This window comes from Podarcis pityusensis (assembly GCF_964106645.2).
Source record: "Podarcis pityusensis genome assembly, chromosome: 6".
Classification (NCBI taxonomy): Eukaryota; Metazoa; Chordata; class Lepidosauria; order Squamata; family Lacertidae; genus Podarcis; species Podarcis pityusensis.
The window spans coordinates 9,854,398-9,868,854 of NC_138030.1; the positions used below are offsets into that span (position 1 = coordinate 9,854,398).

The window sequence follows — 14,457 nt, forward strand, 5'->3', positions numbered from 1 at the left end:
GTGACCTGCGGGGGTGGGACCCAGATCCACCAATCAGATCCAGCTCCTTATGCCACCCTAGGAGTAGTGGCAAAGCCACCTATCTCTATAAGAACCTTGCATTTAGAACTCATCATTCTCACAATTGTCCTCATGAATAATGAAGAAGGCAGATAAAGACAACGTTCATGAGTCTCCAGCTCCCGCCCTTTCTGTTTTCACAAAAACCCTCCTCCCATTTTATTTGCACAACAACCCTGTGGGGTAGGTTAGGCTGAGAGTGAGTGGCTGGGCCACGCTCAAAAAAAGAAGGCATCCAAGCATGGAATTTTTGCCCTGGGGTGCCTCAGGACACTATTTTGTCCCCTGTGCCATTTAGCAGCTGTATGTGGGGGATCTGGAGCAAAATGTCCTCTTCATGCCGATGGCACTCAGCTCTTCTTCTCCATAGTATCTGAAGCAGGTGTGGTCATGCACACCCTGTATGAAGTGGATGAAGGGCCTATAAACTGAGTTTAAATCCTTTGTTGTTGCTGTTTAGTCATTCAGTCGTGTCTGACTCTTTGTGACCCCATGGACCACAGCACGCCAGGCACTCCTGTCTTCCACTGCCTCCCGCAGTTTGGTCAAACTCATGCTGGTAGCTTCGAGAACACTGTCCAACCATCTCGTCCTCTGTCGTCCCCTTCTCCTTGTACGCTCCATCTTTCCCAGCCTCAGGGTCTTTTCCAGGGAGTCTTCTCTTCTCACGAGGTGGCCAAAATATTGGAGCCTCAGCTTCACGATCTGTCCTTCCAGTGAGCACTCAGGGCTGATTTCCTTAAGAATGGGTAGGTTTGATCTTCTTGCAGTCCATGGGACTCTCAAGAGTCTCCTCCAGACCATAATTCAAAAGCATCAATTCTTCGGCGATCAGCCTTCTTTATGGTCCAGCTCTCACTTCCATACATCACTACTGAGAAAACCATAGCTTTAACCGATCACTGCCTTGTCGTGGCAAAGGGGCTTGAATAACTCAGAGAAGCTGTGAGCTATGAAGTGCAGTTTAAATCCTGGAAAGGCATAATCCCTGTGGGTATCTGGAAGATAGATCACCTTACCTGTTTTGGATAGGGTTGCACTCCTTCTAAAGGAACAGGTGCATAGTCCGGGGTGCTCTTTGATCCATCATTATTGTTGGAGGCCCTGGTGAGCTCAGTGATCAGGTGTGCCTGCTACAAGCTTCAGCTAAAGCAGTTCCTGGACTAGGATAACCTGGCCACCAATGTTTCAGCCATTGGTAACTCCAGTATACGATTTCTGCAATGTTCTCCCTGCTCTTAATGTTGGCCTGGAAGCTGCAGTTGGCACAGGATGATGCAGCTAAGCTGTTGACTGGAGGAGCCTACCAACTTTGCTTGGCACAACCAGGGAAGGAGCTGCAGTCCACCTTTCCAGTGTGGTGTAGTGGTTAAGAGCAGTGGACTCGTAATCTGGTGAACCGGGTTCGATTCCCCGCTCCTCCACATGCAGCTGCTGGGTGACCTTGGGCTAGTCACACTTCTCTGAAGTCTCTCAGCCCCACTCACCTCACAGAGTGTTTGTTGTGGGGGAGGAAGGGAAAGGAGAATGTTAGCCGCTTTGAGACTCCTTTGGGTAGTGATAAAGCGAGATATCAAATCCAAACTCTTCTTCTTCTTCTTCTTTCCACTGGTGGTAAGAGCCCCATTGTCTCCACTATGGCGCATTACCTAAGGACCACAGCCAGTGCAGCTGCTGATGAGCTGGCTTAACAACGGGCATTGTGTGTATTTTATGTGTATCTTAATGTGAGGAAGATCACAAGTCATGGGGCCATGGAGAACGTTTGTATGAACTTAACAGTGCTTAGCTTAGGTTTTTTTAGCTGCTCTTCTGTTAATGCTGTTAGTATTATTTTAGATTATAAACGCCATATTGAAATGCTAACCATATAATATGGATTTTGCTGTAATGGTGATGTTCAGGTTATTTTTCAGCAGCTGTTTTGTTAATAGCGTTTAGCTGTGTTTATTTTTTGTTGTTGTTTTGTTAATAATGTCATATAAATGGTTTCATTTTAAATTGCAATTGTTTCATTCATTATTTGTTCATTATTTCATACAATTCACGCTGCATCTGCAAGGGCACAAGGAGAAGGGGACGACAGAGGACGAGATGGTTGGATAGTGTTCTCGAAGCTACCAGCATGCGTTTGACCAAACTGCGGGAGGGTTTTGCGCGAAAAGTGGTTGCTGCTTGTACAGTAGTTATTTAATTGCAGTGTTTCATCAGCTGGTGTCTTGAGCAGCAACCTCTGGAAACTAAGGGCTAAAAACCGGCGCTGCTCTCCCAAATTATCTGGTCCCTTTTAACTTTGTATTTCAGCTGGTTAACTAAAATCCCTTATTTTGGCTGCTGATCCCTTATTTTCGAGGCTGCTGGTCCCTTATTTTCACATCTGTAAGTTGACAGCTATGCTTTGGGATTCATTTGCACGAAAAACGGCACAGGAATACAATAAACCAAACCAAACCCAGCGAGACATCTGCAGGGCCGCCGGCTTCCCCCCTCCCGCCCCTGCTTCAACAAGGATAAGAAAGAGAAAAACCCCACGATCCTCCATGAGGACTAGCCTCGTCCCCTCGCCCTGCCCAATAATAAACGCAGCTCCCGAAACCCGGCGCGCTTTAGGACCCGGCCGGCTCCGTTCGGCAAGAGGGAGGAAGAGGCGGCGCCGAGGGAGAAAGAAAAACGCTTTTGCGGCCGGGCGGAAGGAGGCGACGGGGCGGCGCCCGGCAGACAACGGGGAAGCGCGGCAGCCAATGGGCTGGTCGGCGGGGCCGCCTCGAGTATTTGCATAGCGGCGCGCCGCGGCCAATGGCCTTGCGAGCCGCCTGGGCGAGCGCCCTCTCGCTGGGCAGCGCGGAGAAGAGGGCTCCACCCGGCCGGGCTTGGGGCGGCCGCGACGGCTGCCCGGGCGGCCGCTGGTGGCAGCAGCAGCAGCAGCAGCAGGCGGAGAGAATGGCTGCGGCTGCGTGCGGCTCGTCCGCGGACCGGGAGCCCCCGGAGCCTCCTCCTCCGCCGCCCGGGGAGCCCGCGCCGCCTCCGCCGGCGAGGAAGCGCGGCGGGGATTCTCGCCGGCGGCAGGCCGCCCTCTTCTTCCTCAACAACATCTCCCTGGACGGGCGGCCGCCGTGCCTGGCCCCGGGCAAGACGCCGCTGCAGTCTCCGCAGCAGCAGCAGCCGCCGCCTCCGCCGCGCCCGCCGCCCTCGTCCGCCGCCGCGGCCCCCGGGGAGCGGCCCGACGACGATGCTTTGCCCGCCTCCAGGCTCCTGCTCGCCACCCCACCGGGGCTGCTGCTTCCCGCCGCCGCCGCCGAGCTGGACCCTTCCCGCGGGCTGGGCGCCGCCGCCGCCGCCCTCCTGCCCCAGCTGCTGCTGGGCAGCCCGCTCTGCCCCGTGGTGCCCGCCCCGGCCGTCGCAGCCGCGGGGGTCTTGGCGAAGCCGGGCGTCGCCCCCGCGGGGCTGCTGAGCCCCACCCAGAGCATCGCCGCCGCCGCCGGAGGAGGGTTCCCCTTGGAAGTGCAGAGGCAAAGGTGAGCAGGGGCGGGGGGGGGGAGGTGTGTCTCGGATTCCTGGGTCCTTTTTGGAAAAAGCGGGGTGGGCGGGGGAGTTCGGGCAGGTGCCTGCGTTTGACCGGTTTCCGGATCTAAATGCACATATATACATATACATGTGTCTTATCTTCAGTCTTCTTGCGCTGCGCAAACGCTTTCCCTCTTTACGTCGGGTTTTGTCTCCGAAGGCAATCGGTTCCTCTTACAGCTACTCAGAGTCGCTCCTTTCTTCCTTGTTCCTCACGCCCACCTGTCCGTTTTATTGGATTACTGGGCAGATATAATCGGTCGCTTGCAGGCTGGAGATCCTGCCGTCGGTGTGTGTTTTTATTGTTTTGTTTTATAGCTAGCTAAAGGCTGCTCCAGCGGCGTCATTTGTAAACGCTGCAATAAACAAACGCGCACGAAGGGGTTAAAAAGGCCCACCTGCTTTTATATGGTTGACTTTTTCTTTATGGAAGAAGAGCCGCCCTAAGACTACAGCCATAACTTACCTGGCCGGACTTTTTCTATTTTTTTTTTTTTAGTCCATGTAGCTCAATATTGTGTACACTGGCTGGCAGCAGCTCTCCAGCGTTTCATGCAGGGTTCACGGGCAGCCGAATCCCTCCCGGCTCCAAGGACTGAACGTGAGACAAAACAGATCTTCTATCACTGAGCTAGGGCCCTTTTCCAGTGCAGGCTTCAGTGTGGAGTATTTGTGAGTAAATATCCAAACAGCTGCACTGTAAACGGTGCTTACTCTAAAGCAAGTCTGTGCAGGATTGCAGACCTGCTCCAACAAGTCTCTTTATCTGAAGTGTATAAAGGATGAGAGAGTCTTCCTGGCATCTTTACTTTTGGTGTGGATTCTTCTCTTTCCTTTCCCTGCCCCCCCCCCCCCCCAGCACTTGGTCTTAGATGCTAATAAGGTATCTAATAGGCTAATAGGGTTAATGAGGCTTATCTGGGGATGGGGTTGCTGCTATTGTTGATGTTATTTTATTCTATCATTATTTTGGTTCTTGGGAATTATGTGGAAATTGTTCAATTTGGCTGTTTACTTTCTGATGTCTTGTTTAATGTTTATGACTAGTATTATTACGCTTGTGACTTTTTAAAATATGTTGTTTTAATATGCCGCCTTGAGAAAGTTTTTAACTTTGGCGTACAAATAAAGTGATTGATGATAAACTTACATGTCTATGTCTTACAACATTTTTATGTCCTATTAATGTAAGCCCATCTTTTCTTTTAATTTCTTGCTGGGAAATTAATGTTTTGCTGGGAGCTAAGCTTCTGCTTCCCCCAAACCCTAGGGAATATCTCCCGCTCTGCTTATGGGCCTCACTGCCCTACGGAGAGGTTTGGTGATGTCCAAATTAACACCCTACTTCTTTCCCTTTCATATTATGAGAGTCTAAGTAACTTCTCCTGGGAGTCATAACTCGACTGTGCTTTGAGGATGCTCTTGAGAATTCCACTAGTGGAATTCAGGTTCTGCTTTGACCTTATGGGACTTAGCAAAAGGTGGCATGAGCTGTGCCTTTGTTTTGCTAGGTCTATGGGGGATACTATTTAATTTGCTGCTCAAAAAAAATCAGCTGCTCAAGAGTCCTTGAAATTATTGTGCATATGTTGAGAGAAAAAGCAGATTTTACCAAAGGGCATGTAGGGTTGTGCTTGTGTGTTGAAGGAATGGTGCACAGTGGTGACCCAAGCCCTGTGTCGTGCTTAGAGAAGAGTCAAGTGGTTTTAGCTCTGTTGAGTTTATGATAATGTCCCATTCGAAGATTTGGGAGTAGTCTTCCCTCAGCCCATCCTTCCAGAAGCCCAACTTTCTTCTAGACCCGTCTCCTACCTCGGATTTTCCCTGTGTGTTGTCTGGCCACACAGAAACGACATTACAGAGGGGGGTACCTTACAACACTACAATTCTATGATTCCCAAACCGACAGTCGTTCATGGCTGCCTGCAGGAGCCGCTGAAGTCTCTTAGACAACAGTAAATAAATTTAGCAGCAGCATCTCTGTAGGAAGAAACATATTAAGAGAGTAAATAAAGATAGGGTACTGATCCTCTTGTAGTATATTATATGCCACTTTTTTGACCCGATGTCCACACACACACACACACACACACACACCCCTGAAAGGAGTGAATAGCCTATTAAAAACCATAAAATATATACTAGGGGATGCAATAGAATGGCATACATCCATCAGCTGGCAAAACAATACAAGGCAGCGATATCCTAACATAAGTGGTCCGATGGATTAAAGGATGCTCCCTCCAACCAGATATCTACCTCTTAGGGGCTAGAAACCTGAGCAGGCGATAAGAAATGCTATGTTTTGTTTTACAGCAAGCTTCGCACAACTAAGGAGCCTCTCATCACACACATATAAGCCGTTTCAACTTTTCATGGCAAACAAGTGAAAATGTCAAAGAACACCCCACCCCAAAATCCCCTAACAACTAGGAATAATTACAGTATTAATAAATGTTGAGCAATAGCAAAAGGCCACTAGAGTCAGAGTGTTCCATTTACAACAGAAATCTTTTGCTTTTAGTGTTTATTACTACATGAAGCTTTTTGGCAACAGCCTTGGAGAATGAGTGGCCCAAAGGGGTTATTGAGATGCAGTTGCCCTGAGCGACTTGGGACACAGGATGCAAATGGGATGCGATAAATTCAAGCCAGTATTTCCTTCCTCCAAAGTCTGCCCATGTCAATATAGGAAGGCAAGGCAAGAGAGGCTTATTAAAAGGCTAACTATTATTATTTTGTCATGGCCCGCACACTACCAGACATTCCATATAATCAAGAACATAAATAAGTATATGCGTGTTGCGGTGTCATCTGATAACAATGGGACCCTTAGATTCCGGTCCACTGTGTGCTTCACAATGGTGCGTGAATACAACTCTCATTCAGGTGTTGGCAATCCCTGAAACTCTTGTCTAGGGTGCTGCAGTGTGGTGTAGTGGTTAAGAGCGGTAGTCTCCTAATCTGGGGAACCGGGTTCGCATCTCCGCTCCTCCACATGCAGCTCCTGGGTGACCTTGGGCCAGTCACACTTCTTTGAAGTCTCTCAGCCCCACTCACCTCACAAAGTGTTTGTGGTGGGGGAGGAAGGGAAAGGAGAATGTTAGCCGCTTTGAGACTCCTTAAAGGGAGTGAAAGGCGGGATATCAAATCCAAACTCGTCCTCTTCTTCTTCTGCATGCCACATTTAATTCGCATGACATTGACTCTCCTAGAGTACCTGGAGATTGTGTCTGTGACCTGTATGCAGGGTCCAGGAGGAAGCAGGAAGCAAATGCGTCAAGCTGGTCAGAATAGTGGCGTTTTGATTACCCAGTGTTCAGGAGCTTAAGTCCATCACGCTTGCTGAGTGTGGCCTGGTATGGTGCTCCATAAATCAGGGGTGGGGATGATCTGTCTCCCAGTTGTTGTGGAATTCCTGTCATCCGTGACCATTGGCCATGTAGGATGAAGTCAATGGAGTCAAGAGACCTTCAAGGAGAACCATAGATGGCCTTCCACCAAGTTTCTGAGAGTACCTGCATTTGAGTCTTCTAAAGACCCTCACTTTTGTCATGAATATGTTTTTCTCTAGGTTGACTGTTAACTGCTTTTAACACATTAATAACTTACACGTTTTACTCATCGGTTGACCAGTTAGGGTTGGGAGAAGGGGTTGTTATGTGTGGTTTAATCCACTAAATGGCAGCCCTGGGAGAACAGAGCAAACTTCTCTTATTGTGCTCTTCTAACCTGGGCACAATGCGTTCCCGGTAGGCCTGTAAATTCCTTGATCTGGCCTGTAAATTACCCTGCCCAGACAAAAACTATTTCCCTCGTATGTTTGTGTTGCTTCACTGCCCTGTCTTTGTTTGTTTGCCCTGGCTCTTCGGTTATAATAGGCTTGTTGTGCGCTGTCGAGCTTTGAGGGTAAGCCTCCGGAGAAGAGGAACGCCAAGTGTTTTGCAGGGAAGAATTAAGAATTGCTGCTTTTAATGAAAGTCAGGCTGTCGGGTTCAGAAATTTCCAGCCTGAGCCTGTGGCATCCCAGAGCTCGTGTTTACCAAAAGCATAATTATTCCTGTTCTGCTTGCAAAACTGATGTTGCTGACTAACCTCTCTGCTAGCACCTCAGTTGATTTTATTTTATTTTTAAGCAAGAATCATTACTTGCTAGTGCATCTGAGATGTGCATGCCAGTGCATAATTTAGTACTACTGTATAGATGTGCAATAATTGAGAGAGCTGTAGCTCAGTTAGTAGGGAATGTGTTGTACATGTGTGGGGTCTGTTCCATTTAAGATCTTGGGATGCAAAACTGTTGGGGGTGGGTTGGATCCTGTGATCCTATCTCTGTTCCCACAATCCAGCCTGCATGTTCAATCAATACCTGGAGAGGAGGGGCACCTTAGCCATGCTCCCCTTCCCTGGATCTATGTTCAACTTCAGGTCATGCCCCCCTGACCTCCAATCTTTGGGTAGACTGTAGCAAAGGGTTCTGTTCACATAAAATCTTTGTCTACCATTAGGAACTCTGTAACCAGTTGTGCTTCCATGCTGTCCAGAATGCAGAGGCTGGGCACAAGGGAAGTGAGAAAGGTCAGAACTTGGTGGTGCAGCACATTCTTTGTGTGCAAAAGATCCCGGGTCCAATCACCGACATCTACAGAAAGGGCTGGAAAAAGACTCCACTCTGAGCCCCAGGAAAGCTGCTACCAGTCAGATCCGACAGTACTGAGCTAGGTGGGTCAGTGGTGTGGCTTGGTATAAGGGAGCTTCCTACATACCATCGGTTGAGATTCTGCTCCCTACTATGCCAGGGTGTGAGAAAATGGCTCCAAAGAAGCTGGGTTTGGGCTAACATGGAGAGCGTACTGGATTTTTCAACTTTCAGCTTCTAAAAATAAGGGGTGGTAAAAGGTTGTAGCATGACTTGGGAATTCAAAAGATATTTTTGTTAAATTAATGCAATTTAGTTTTGCTTGGTAAGTGAAATGTGTGTGAAATTGCATAGAAATAATTAAAAATGATTGCCAAGTACTGGCAGTTATATTGTATGTTACTATTATTGCTCGTTGTTATTATTATTATTAAGCATTACCTGACATTTTTAGAAGGTAAAATTAAAATGCTTTGGTTTTCCAAAAGCATTTCATGTGCTTCTCCATCAAAGAAAGACTTAGCGAGCCAAATGTTGTCCAATCACAAAAATAATAGCAGATTTGAATTTCTCAAACCCCAAAACATATTTATAAAACCCCTCACTGAAGAAATTTGGAAAAATTAAGTTGCACCCCTTAAAATGACACGCCCTAGGCTAACAATGTGGCAGGGTTCGCAGCACATTGATACTGGTATTCCACAGTTGGAGGCAGCATGCACTTGTGGGATTTTCAAGTGGGGAGAGCTCAGTTGCACTCAAGTCTTGCTTGCATGTGTCCCATGGGCTTCTGGTGAGCCACTGTGAGAACCGGATTCTAGAGCAGATATTCGTTTGTCCTGTCACAGCAGCCCTCTTCTGATATTCTTCTATCCATAGATGGCACCTTCTTCTCTGAGCTGGCGTAAGCACTGCACAGTTGTGTGTGCGCGTACTGCAATTCTTGTTAGCACTAAGATGGAACAAAACAAGCTCTTGGGAAGCGGAATTCAGTTTCCTGAATACCAACCTTTTATTATTTTTTTGCAAAGAGTAGGCTTCTCGCAGCTGCAGTGATATGCCTGTGAACTGTGTGGGCAATCGTTCTCTCAGAGCCCGGAGCGATGGCCAAATACCGGGGTTTGAGGAGGTGTAGCCAATGGCCTGCATCTTTCCCTTCACTTCTCTAGGGCAAGCAGAATAAATGATGCAATCAAAAACATTGAAATGAATCAGAGTTGCTTTGTGGAGTGAGAGGGGAGCACACACACCATCTAGCAAAAACACCCTTGCTCAAAGCAGGAAATTTGGATCCTGAGCATCCTCAACAGAGGCTATCCAGCCTCTGCTTCAAAATCTTTCGCTGCAGGTGAAGCCACCACCGCTCTAGCGACCTGGATCCATGGTTGAACAGCCCCTGCAGTTAAGAAGTTTCTCCTAGTGTTCATCCAAAATCCATTCTCCTGTTATATAAACCTGTTAGTTCTAGTACAATGACATGGCTTGTTTATCTGCCCCTTGCTTGGTCCAGCTATTGGTTGGTTTGTCTCATTGGAATTATTTGTCGTTGTGGCATTAGTAATTCCTTCTTCAGGAACAACCACGCATTGCAGTCTCCTTTCCCTGTTTATCTAGCCATTGAATCCTTCCTTGCATTACTTGAGGAAGGGTTCTATTTCATAGGTTGTACATAATATTGGACTGCCTGGGTAGGGAACACTTAAAGTGGGGTTGTTGTTTTTAGCATCGAGTGCTAAAAATGCAACGGTGGTGGCGTTGCCTTAGACTTTTGGCATTGCAATTAGTTCATTGGTGCAAGGATGCACCCTTCTCCCCTCCCCTCCCCCTTTGGCCCCTTCGCAAAGCCTTTTGCTCTGTGACCTCTTCCTGCAGTCCTCTTGTGATCAGCGTTCGAAATTTGCCAGGTGCATTTTGCACCTGGCTATCGTTCACTTGTGACTAAGTGAAGATGCCCAGGCGCCAGGATACATGCCTGGGGATCCTTGGATCTTGCCTGCTTTCACACACTAACAACACATCCTGTTATATTTTATCTGCACAATCAGCACAAATTTCAGGAACCAAAAAGTTGTATTGAAAAATATGGCTTTCAAGCCCCCGGGCCTCCAATTGGCAATGACACATTCTGTTTTGGGGACTGTAACCCCGGTTTAAAGAGCCATTTGGCGCCTAGCTTATATATCTGAGCTTCTAACGCTGGTTGTGATTCCCTTTCAATCCTGGCATAAACAGGATTAAAGTTCCAGGCTTCCCGTTGTGACTGACGTATCAGTCGTCCGTCACTGAGAATGAGCCCAGAGTTTCTGGAGAGCAACCCTTTGGCTCAGCCCGTATAAGCAAGCCAGGTGCTTTGGTGACCCCTCTTGCAGATCTAGAACAACCCCGTCCTAAAATATACAGGCTGCAGCAGCATCCAGGCTCTGCCTGCATCATATAAATCATAATTCAGCCTCTTCTTGTGCCAAGCCACATTCAAAAGGAGCTGTCACAGCATGGTTGCTGCGCAATGTCCTTGCCGTGACCCTTTGAACAAGCTTCTCTTTCTTGCCAGATCTCCTTCCAGTTTGCCAGATGCACATAACTGGCAGAAAATGCAAGGCTGGAAGCTTGTCAGGTAAAGGCAGCAGGTGTGCCTCCTGTCTGTATTGTGAATTGTGCTTCCCTGGTGTTGCTTAAACAACCAGATGCAGCCCTTAAAGGCTCAGAACAGAGAGAACTGCCCTACAGGATGAGACTGTTCCTCCATTTAGTTTTGGGTTGTCTGTGCATCAATGGGCAACGACTCTTAAGATAATCCTTTCTCCATAACCTTATCCTCCTAGCTGCAGATTGAACCTGCATGCGCAAAGCACAGACTCCACCACTGAGTCTCGTTCCTGACCGATCCGTTTGCTTTCATTAATGATATGCTGTATTACAGCTACCCAGTGTCCTCCATGTTAGCCCTAGGCAGCCTGGCACCGGGTAGGATAGAACACGGCCATTGTAGTAGTAACTGGTGGGTTTTAGCCTCTAGGGAAGGGACCAGTTTGGGACCGATTTTTTGCAAGCCCTTCCTTGGCTAAAGGACAGGGTATAAATGCTGTAAAAATAAAATTCATAGTATGAGCTAGCTGGTGATTTGTAATAAACCAAACTAAACCTAGACAGCATCTTGCCAACAAAGGTCCGTATAGTTAAAGCTCTGGTTTTCCCAGTAGTGATGTATGGAAGTGAGAGCTGGACCATAAAGAAGGCTGATCACCAAAGAATTGATGCTTTTGAATTATGGTGCTGGAGGAGACTCTTGAGAGTCCCATAGACTGCAAGAAGATCAAACCTCTCCATTCTGAAGGAAATCAGCCCTGAGTGCTCACTGGAAAGACAGATTCTGAAACTGAGGCTCCAATACTTTGGCCACCTCATGAGAAGAGAAGACTCCCTGGAAAAGACCCTGATGTTGGGAAAGATGGAGGGCACAAGGAAAAGGGGACGACAGAGGACAAGATGGTTGGACAGTGTTCTCGAAGCTACCAGCATAAGTTTGAACAAACTGCGGGAGGCAGTGGAAGACAGGAGTGCCTGGCGTGCTCTGGTCCATGGGGTCACGAAGAGTTGGACACGACTAAATGACTAAACAACAGCAACAACCCTCAGCTGAGATTTCTTCCAGAAACATTAATCAGGGGAGCAGGTAGCCTCTCTTATTGCCTTGCTTTCCTTAGTTTCTCCATCCTCTGGAAGCAATGGAAGGAGCAAAGTGGCATTGCTAGGTAAACATCCCGTAATATCATCCCTTTCTGGTGATAGGGAAGACAGAGAATCATATGAAGCTGCCTTTATATCAAGTCAGCCCACCTAGCTCAGTATAGCCTACACTGACTGCCAGCAGCTGCCCAGGGTTTCAGGAAAGCAGCCCATCCCTACCTGGCAATGCCAAGGATTGAACCCGGGTCCTTTGGTGTGGAAAGCAGATTCTGTACCACTGAGCCACAGCCCTGTCCCAGGGAAGGCTACAAGACCTCCTCTCCCATGCACAGTAAATATCACAGGAAGGAACATGGGCACAGGAAGTACATGAGGAACGTGGAAGAACACCTGCCCAGCCCCACTACCTGTGCTGTGATTGGGTCTTGGAAACCTTGTTGTCGCCCCTGTCCCCGAAATTCCATGGTGCAGCAGACCATAATTCCAGCTGTGTGATCCAGGGGGATTGAAGTGTGGTGGAGGTGAATTTGTGCCTCATTAATGAGCAGCTGACAGCAAAGCTTTTGCAATTGCAAAAGAGCCTGCTCTCCAGCTGAGGCTTGGAGGTGGTCTTGCCCTTCTGGGGCAAGCCAGCTAAGTTTAGACTGAAAGGTCTTTGGGGCAGGTGAACTTTGCTGGCTTTGTGGTGCTGATGTGTATCCCTGGAAGTGCAAGCAAGATGCAGTGTGGGAAACTTCACATCATTTATATCTGTGCCCCTTTAGGGGGTGGAGAGAGGAGCTGGAGAATAGCCGCTCAGCATCAAATAAAGAAAAGAGCATTAAAACCTTGTCCCTGCAGGCTTCAAAATTAATGACTTGTAGGGCTGACATGATATTGACTCAGGCTGTTCTTACATAAGAGGTCAGGGTAGCTTTATTTAGTATGTGGTGTTTGACTCTCTCTTCTTCTTTTTTGGGTGTCTTTTGAGAGCAAATATTCGGAACTCAAATGGCATGTTGACATTTCAGGAGAATCAGTTACAGAATTAGGAAAGGGTACAGCAAAGCCGTAATTAGGAATTGCACTTTTGAAACAGAATCTAAAAGCCGTTCTTCCAAAGGAGGGCAGATCAGTTGGCTTCAGCATTTCCTTGGCAGGAGTTTTCTTGGAGCACAATCACAGCAGCGAGCGAAAAAGATAATAGTAGTATTTTTAGCCTTTTTGAGAGATGGGGTGCCTTTATCTGGTTAGAAAAAGCCAAACTACAAAGCAAAGGAAGAGAAAAGGGGCAGGTTGTAACTAGGACCAAGCATCTGTTCTAAATGCTAAAACATGGGGATGTGTGCAAGAAAACTCTTATTTAGTACTTATCTACCTTGTAAGCTCAGTGGGGCAGGGACTTGTATGCTGCTTTGTTACTCCATTAGTGGGCCTTGGTGCCCCAAATTTCAGCAGTGCTCTGGGCGACTCCAAAATCCGGCACACCAAACCACCTCTTGCCTTCCACTGGACATAATAGGTAATATATAGGTAATACATATTCCACTCTGTTTGGCCCAGTCATCAATCTGAAAGCCTTGTGCATTTTCCTGTTTTGTGGCCACCTCTGCACAGGCCCCTTTCTGGTTATCCATATGCAGTTATGCTGTCAATATCCCTCAGAAGAAAAATGTTTCCTAGGAGAGGCAAAGTGAATGCCAAACACTGGATCTTTTCAAAGCCCTCGGGGTTTTTGCTTAGCCATTCTCACTTATTCTTTGCATGGGATGCTACTGGAAGTGTGCAGGTAGACGTGGGATGCTGCTGGGAGGGGGAAAGGTGGGGTTTTGTGTTAGGGGAGCAAGCGAGTGAGCTGTGTGGATCTAAGCAGAAACCAAAAGTGTTTGAGCCCCACCACATTGGGCGAATGTTTCCTGCATTGCAGGGGGTTGGGCTAGAATGCTGGATGGTCCTCACAGTCCCTTCCAACTCTTATGATTCTACAGAGTTCAAAAGAGCCACTGGCCAGGTTGCACCTTGCAGAATGCATTGATAATCCAAGGCTTGTATATGTGGACTTTGTGCACACCATACATTTAAAGCGCATTGCTTCTCCCATGGGAACTGAGTTTGTTAAGGACACTGGGAATTGTAGCTCTGGGGGGAACCACAGTTCTCAGGCTCCTTTGGCAGAAGCCATGTGCTTGAAGCTTGAAGCTCATGGCGTCTATGCAGGCTTCCCTGACACAGTTTTCCACGCTAATTGGGAAATGCCACCTGCCTTGATGGAAGGGCCCTGAGAGACAGACAGGGATGGGATGGTTGAGAGGCTGGGAGAAGAAAGAAAATCTCCAAGGTGAGAGATGGGACTCTGGGAGGGTCCCCCACTTTGTGAGACAAGAGCTACCTTTGAGAGCAGACTCTGCGTCCCCCCCCCATCTGTTTTTGTTTTTACAGTCATACCTCGGGTTACGAATGCTGCGGGTTGTGCATTTTCGGGTTGCGGACCACGCCGAACCCGGAAGTACCGGAACGGGTTACTTCCA

At 47.9% G+C, this 14,457-nt stretch overlaps 1 protein-coding gene and 1 long non-coding RNA gene across 2 annotated transcripts in view; one reads left to right on the top strand and one right to left on the bottom strand.

Annotated features, from left to right (window-relative positions):
- The first annotated feature begins 2,931 nt into the window (after nt 1-2,931).
- Nucleotides 2,932-14,457, top strand: part of CABLES2 (Cdk5 and Abl enzyme substrate 2) — a 46,545-nt gene continuing 35,019 nt past the window's right edge. The window contains exon 1 of the mRNA XM_081011291.1: nt 2,932-3,575. Within this exon, the coding sequence (XP_080867417.1) occupies nt 3,001-3,575 (575 nt within the window). The 5' untranslated portion in view covers nt 2,932-3,000. The remainder of the gene's footprint in view (nt 3,576-14,457) is intronic.
- The window catches only part of LOC308480289, a 13,062-nt gene continuing 11,452 nt past the window's right edge, over nt 12,848-14,457 (bottom strand). The window contains exon 2 of the long non-coding RNA XR_013987998.1: nt 12,848-13,194. This is a non-coding gene — a long non-coding RNA (uncharacterized lncRNA). The remainder of the gene's footprint in view (nt 13,195-14,457) is intronic.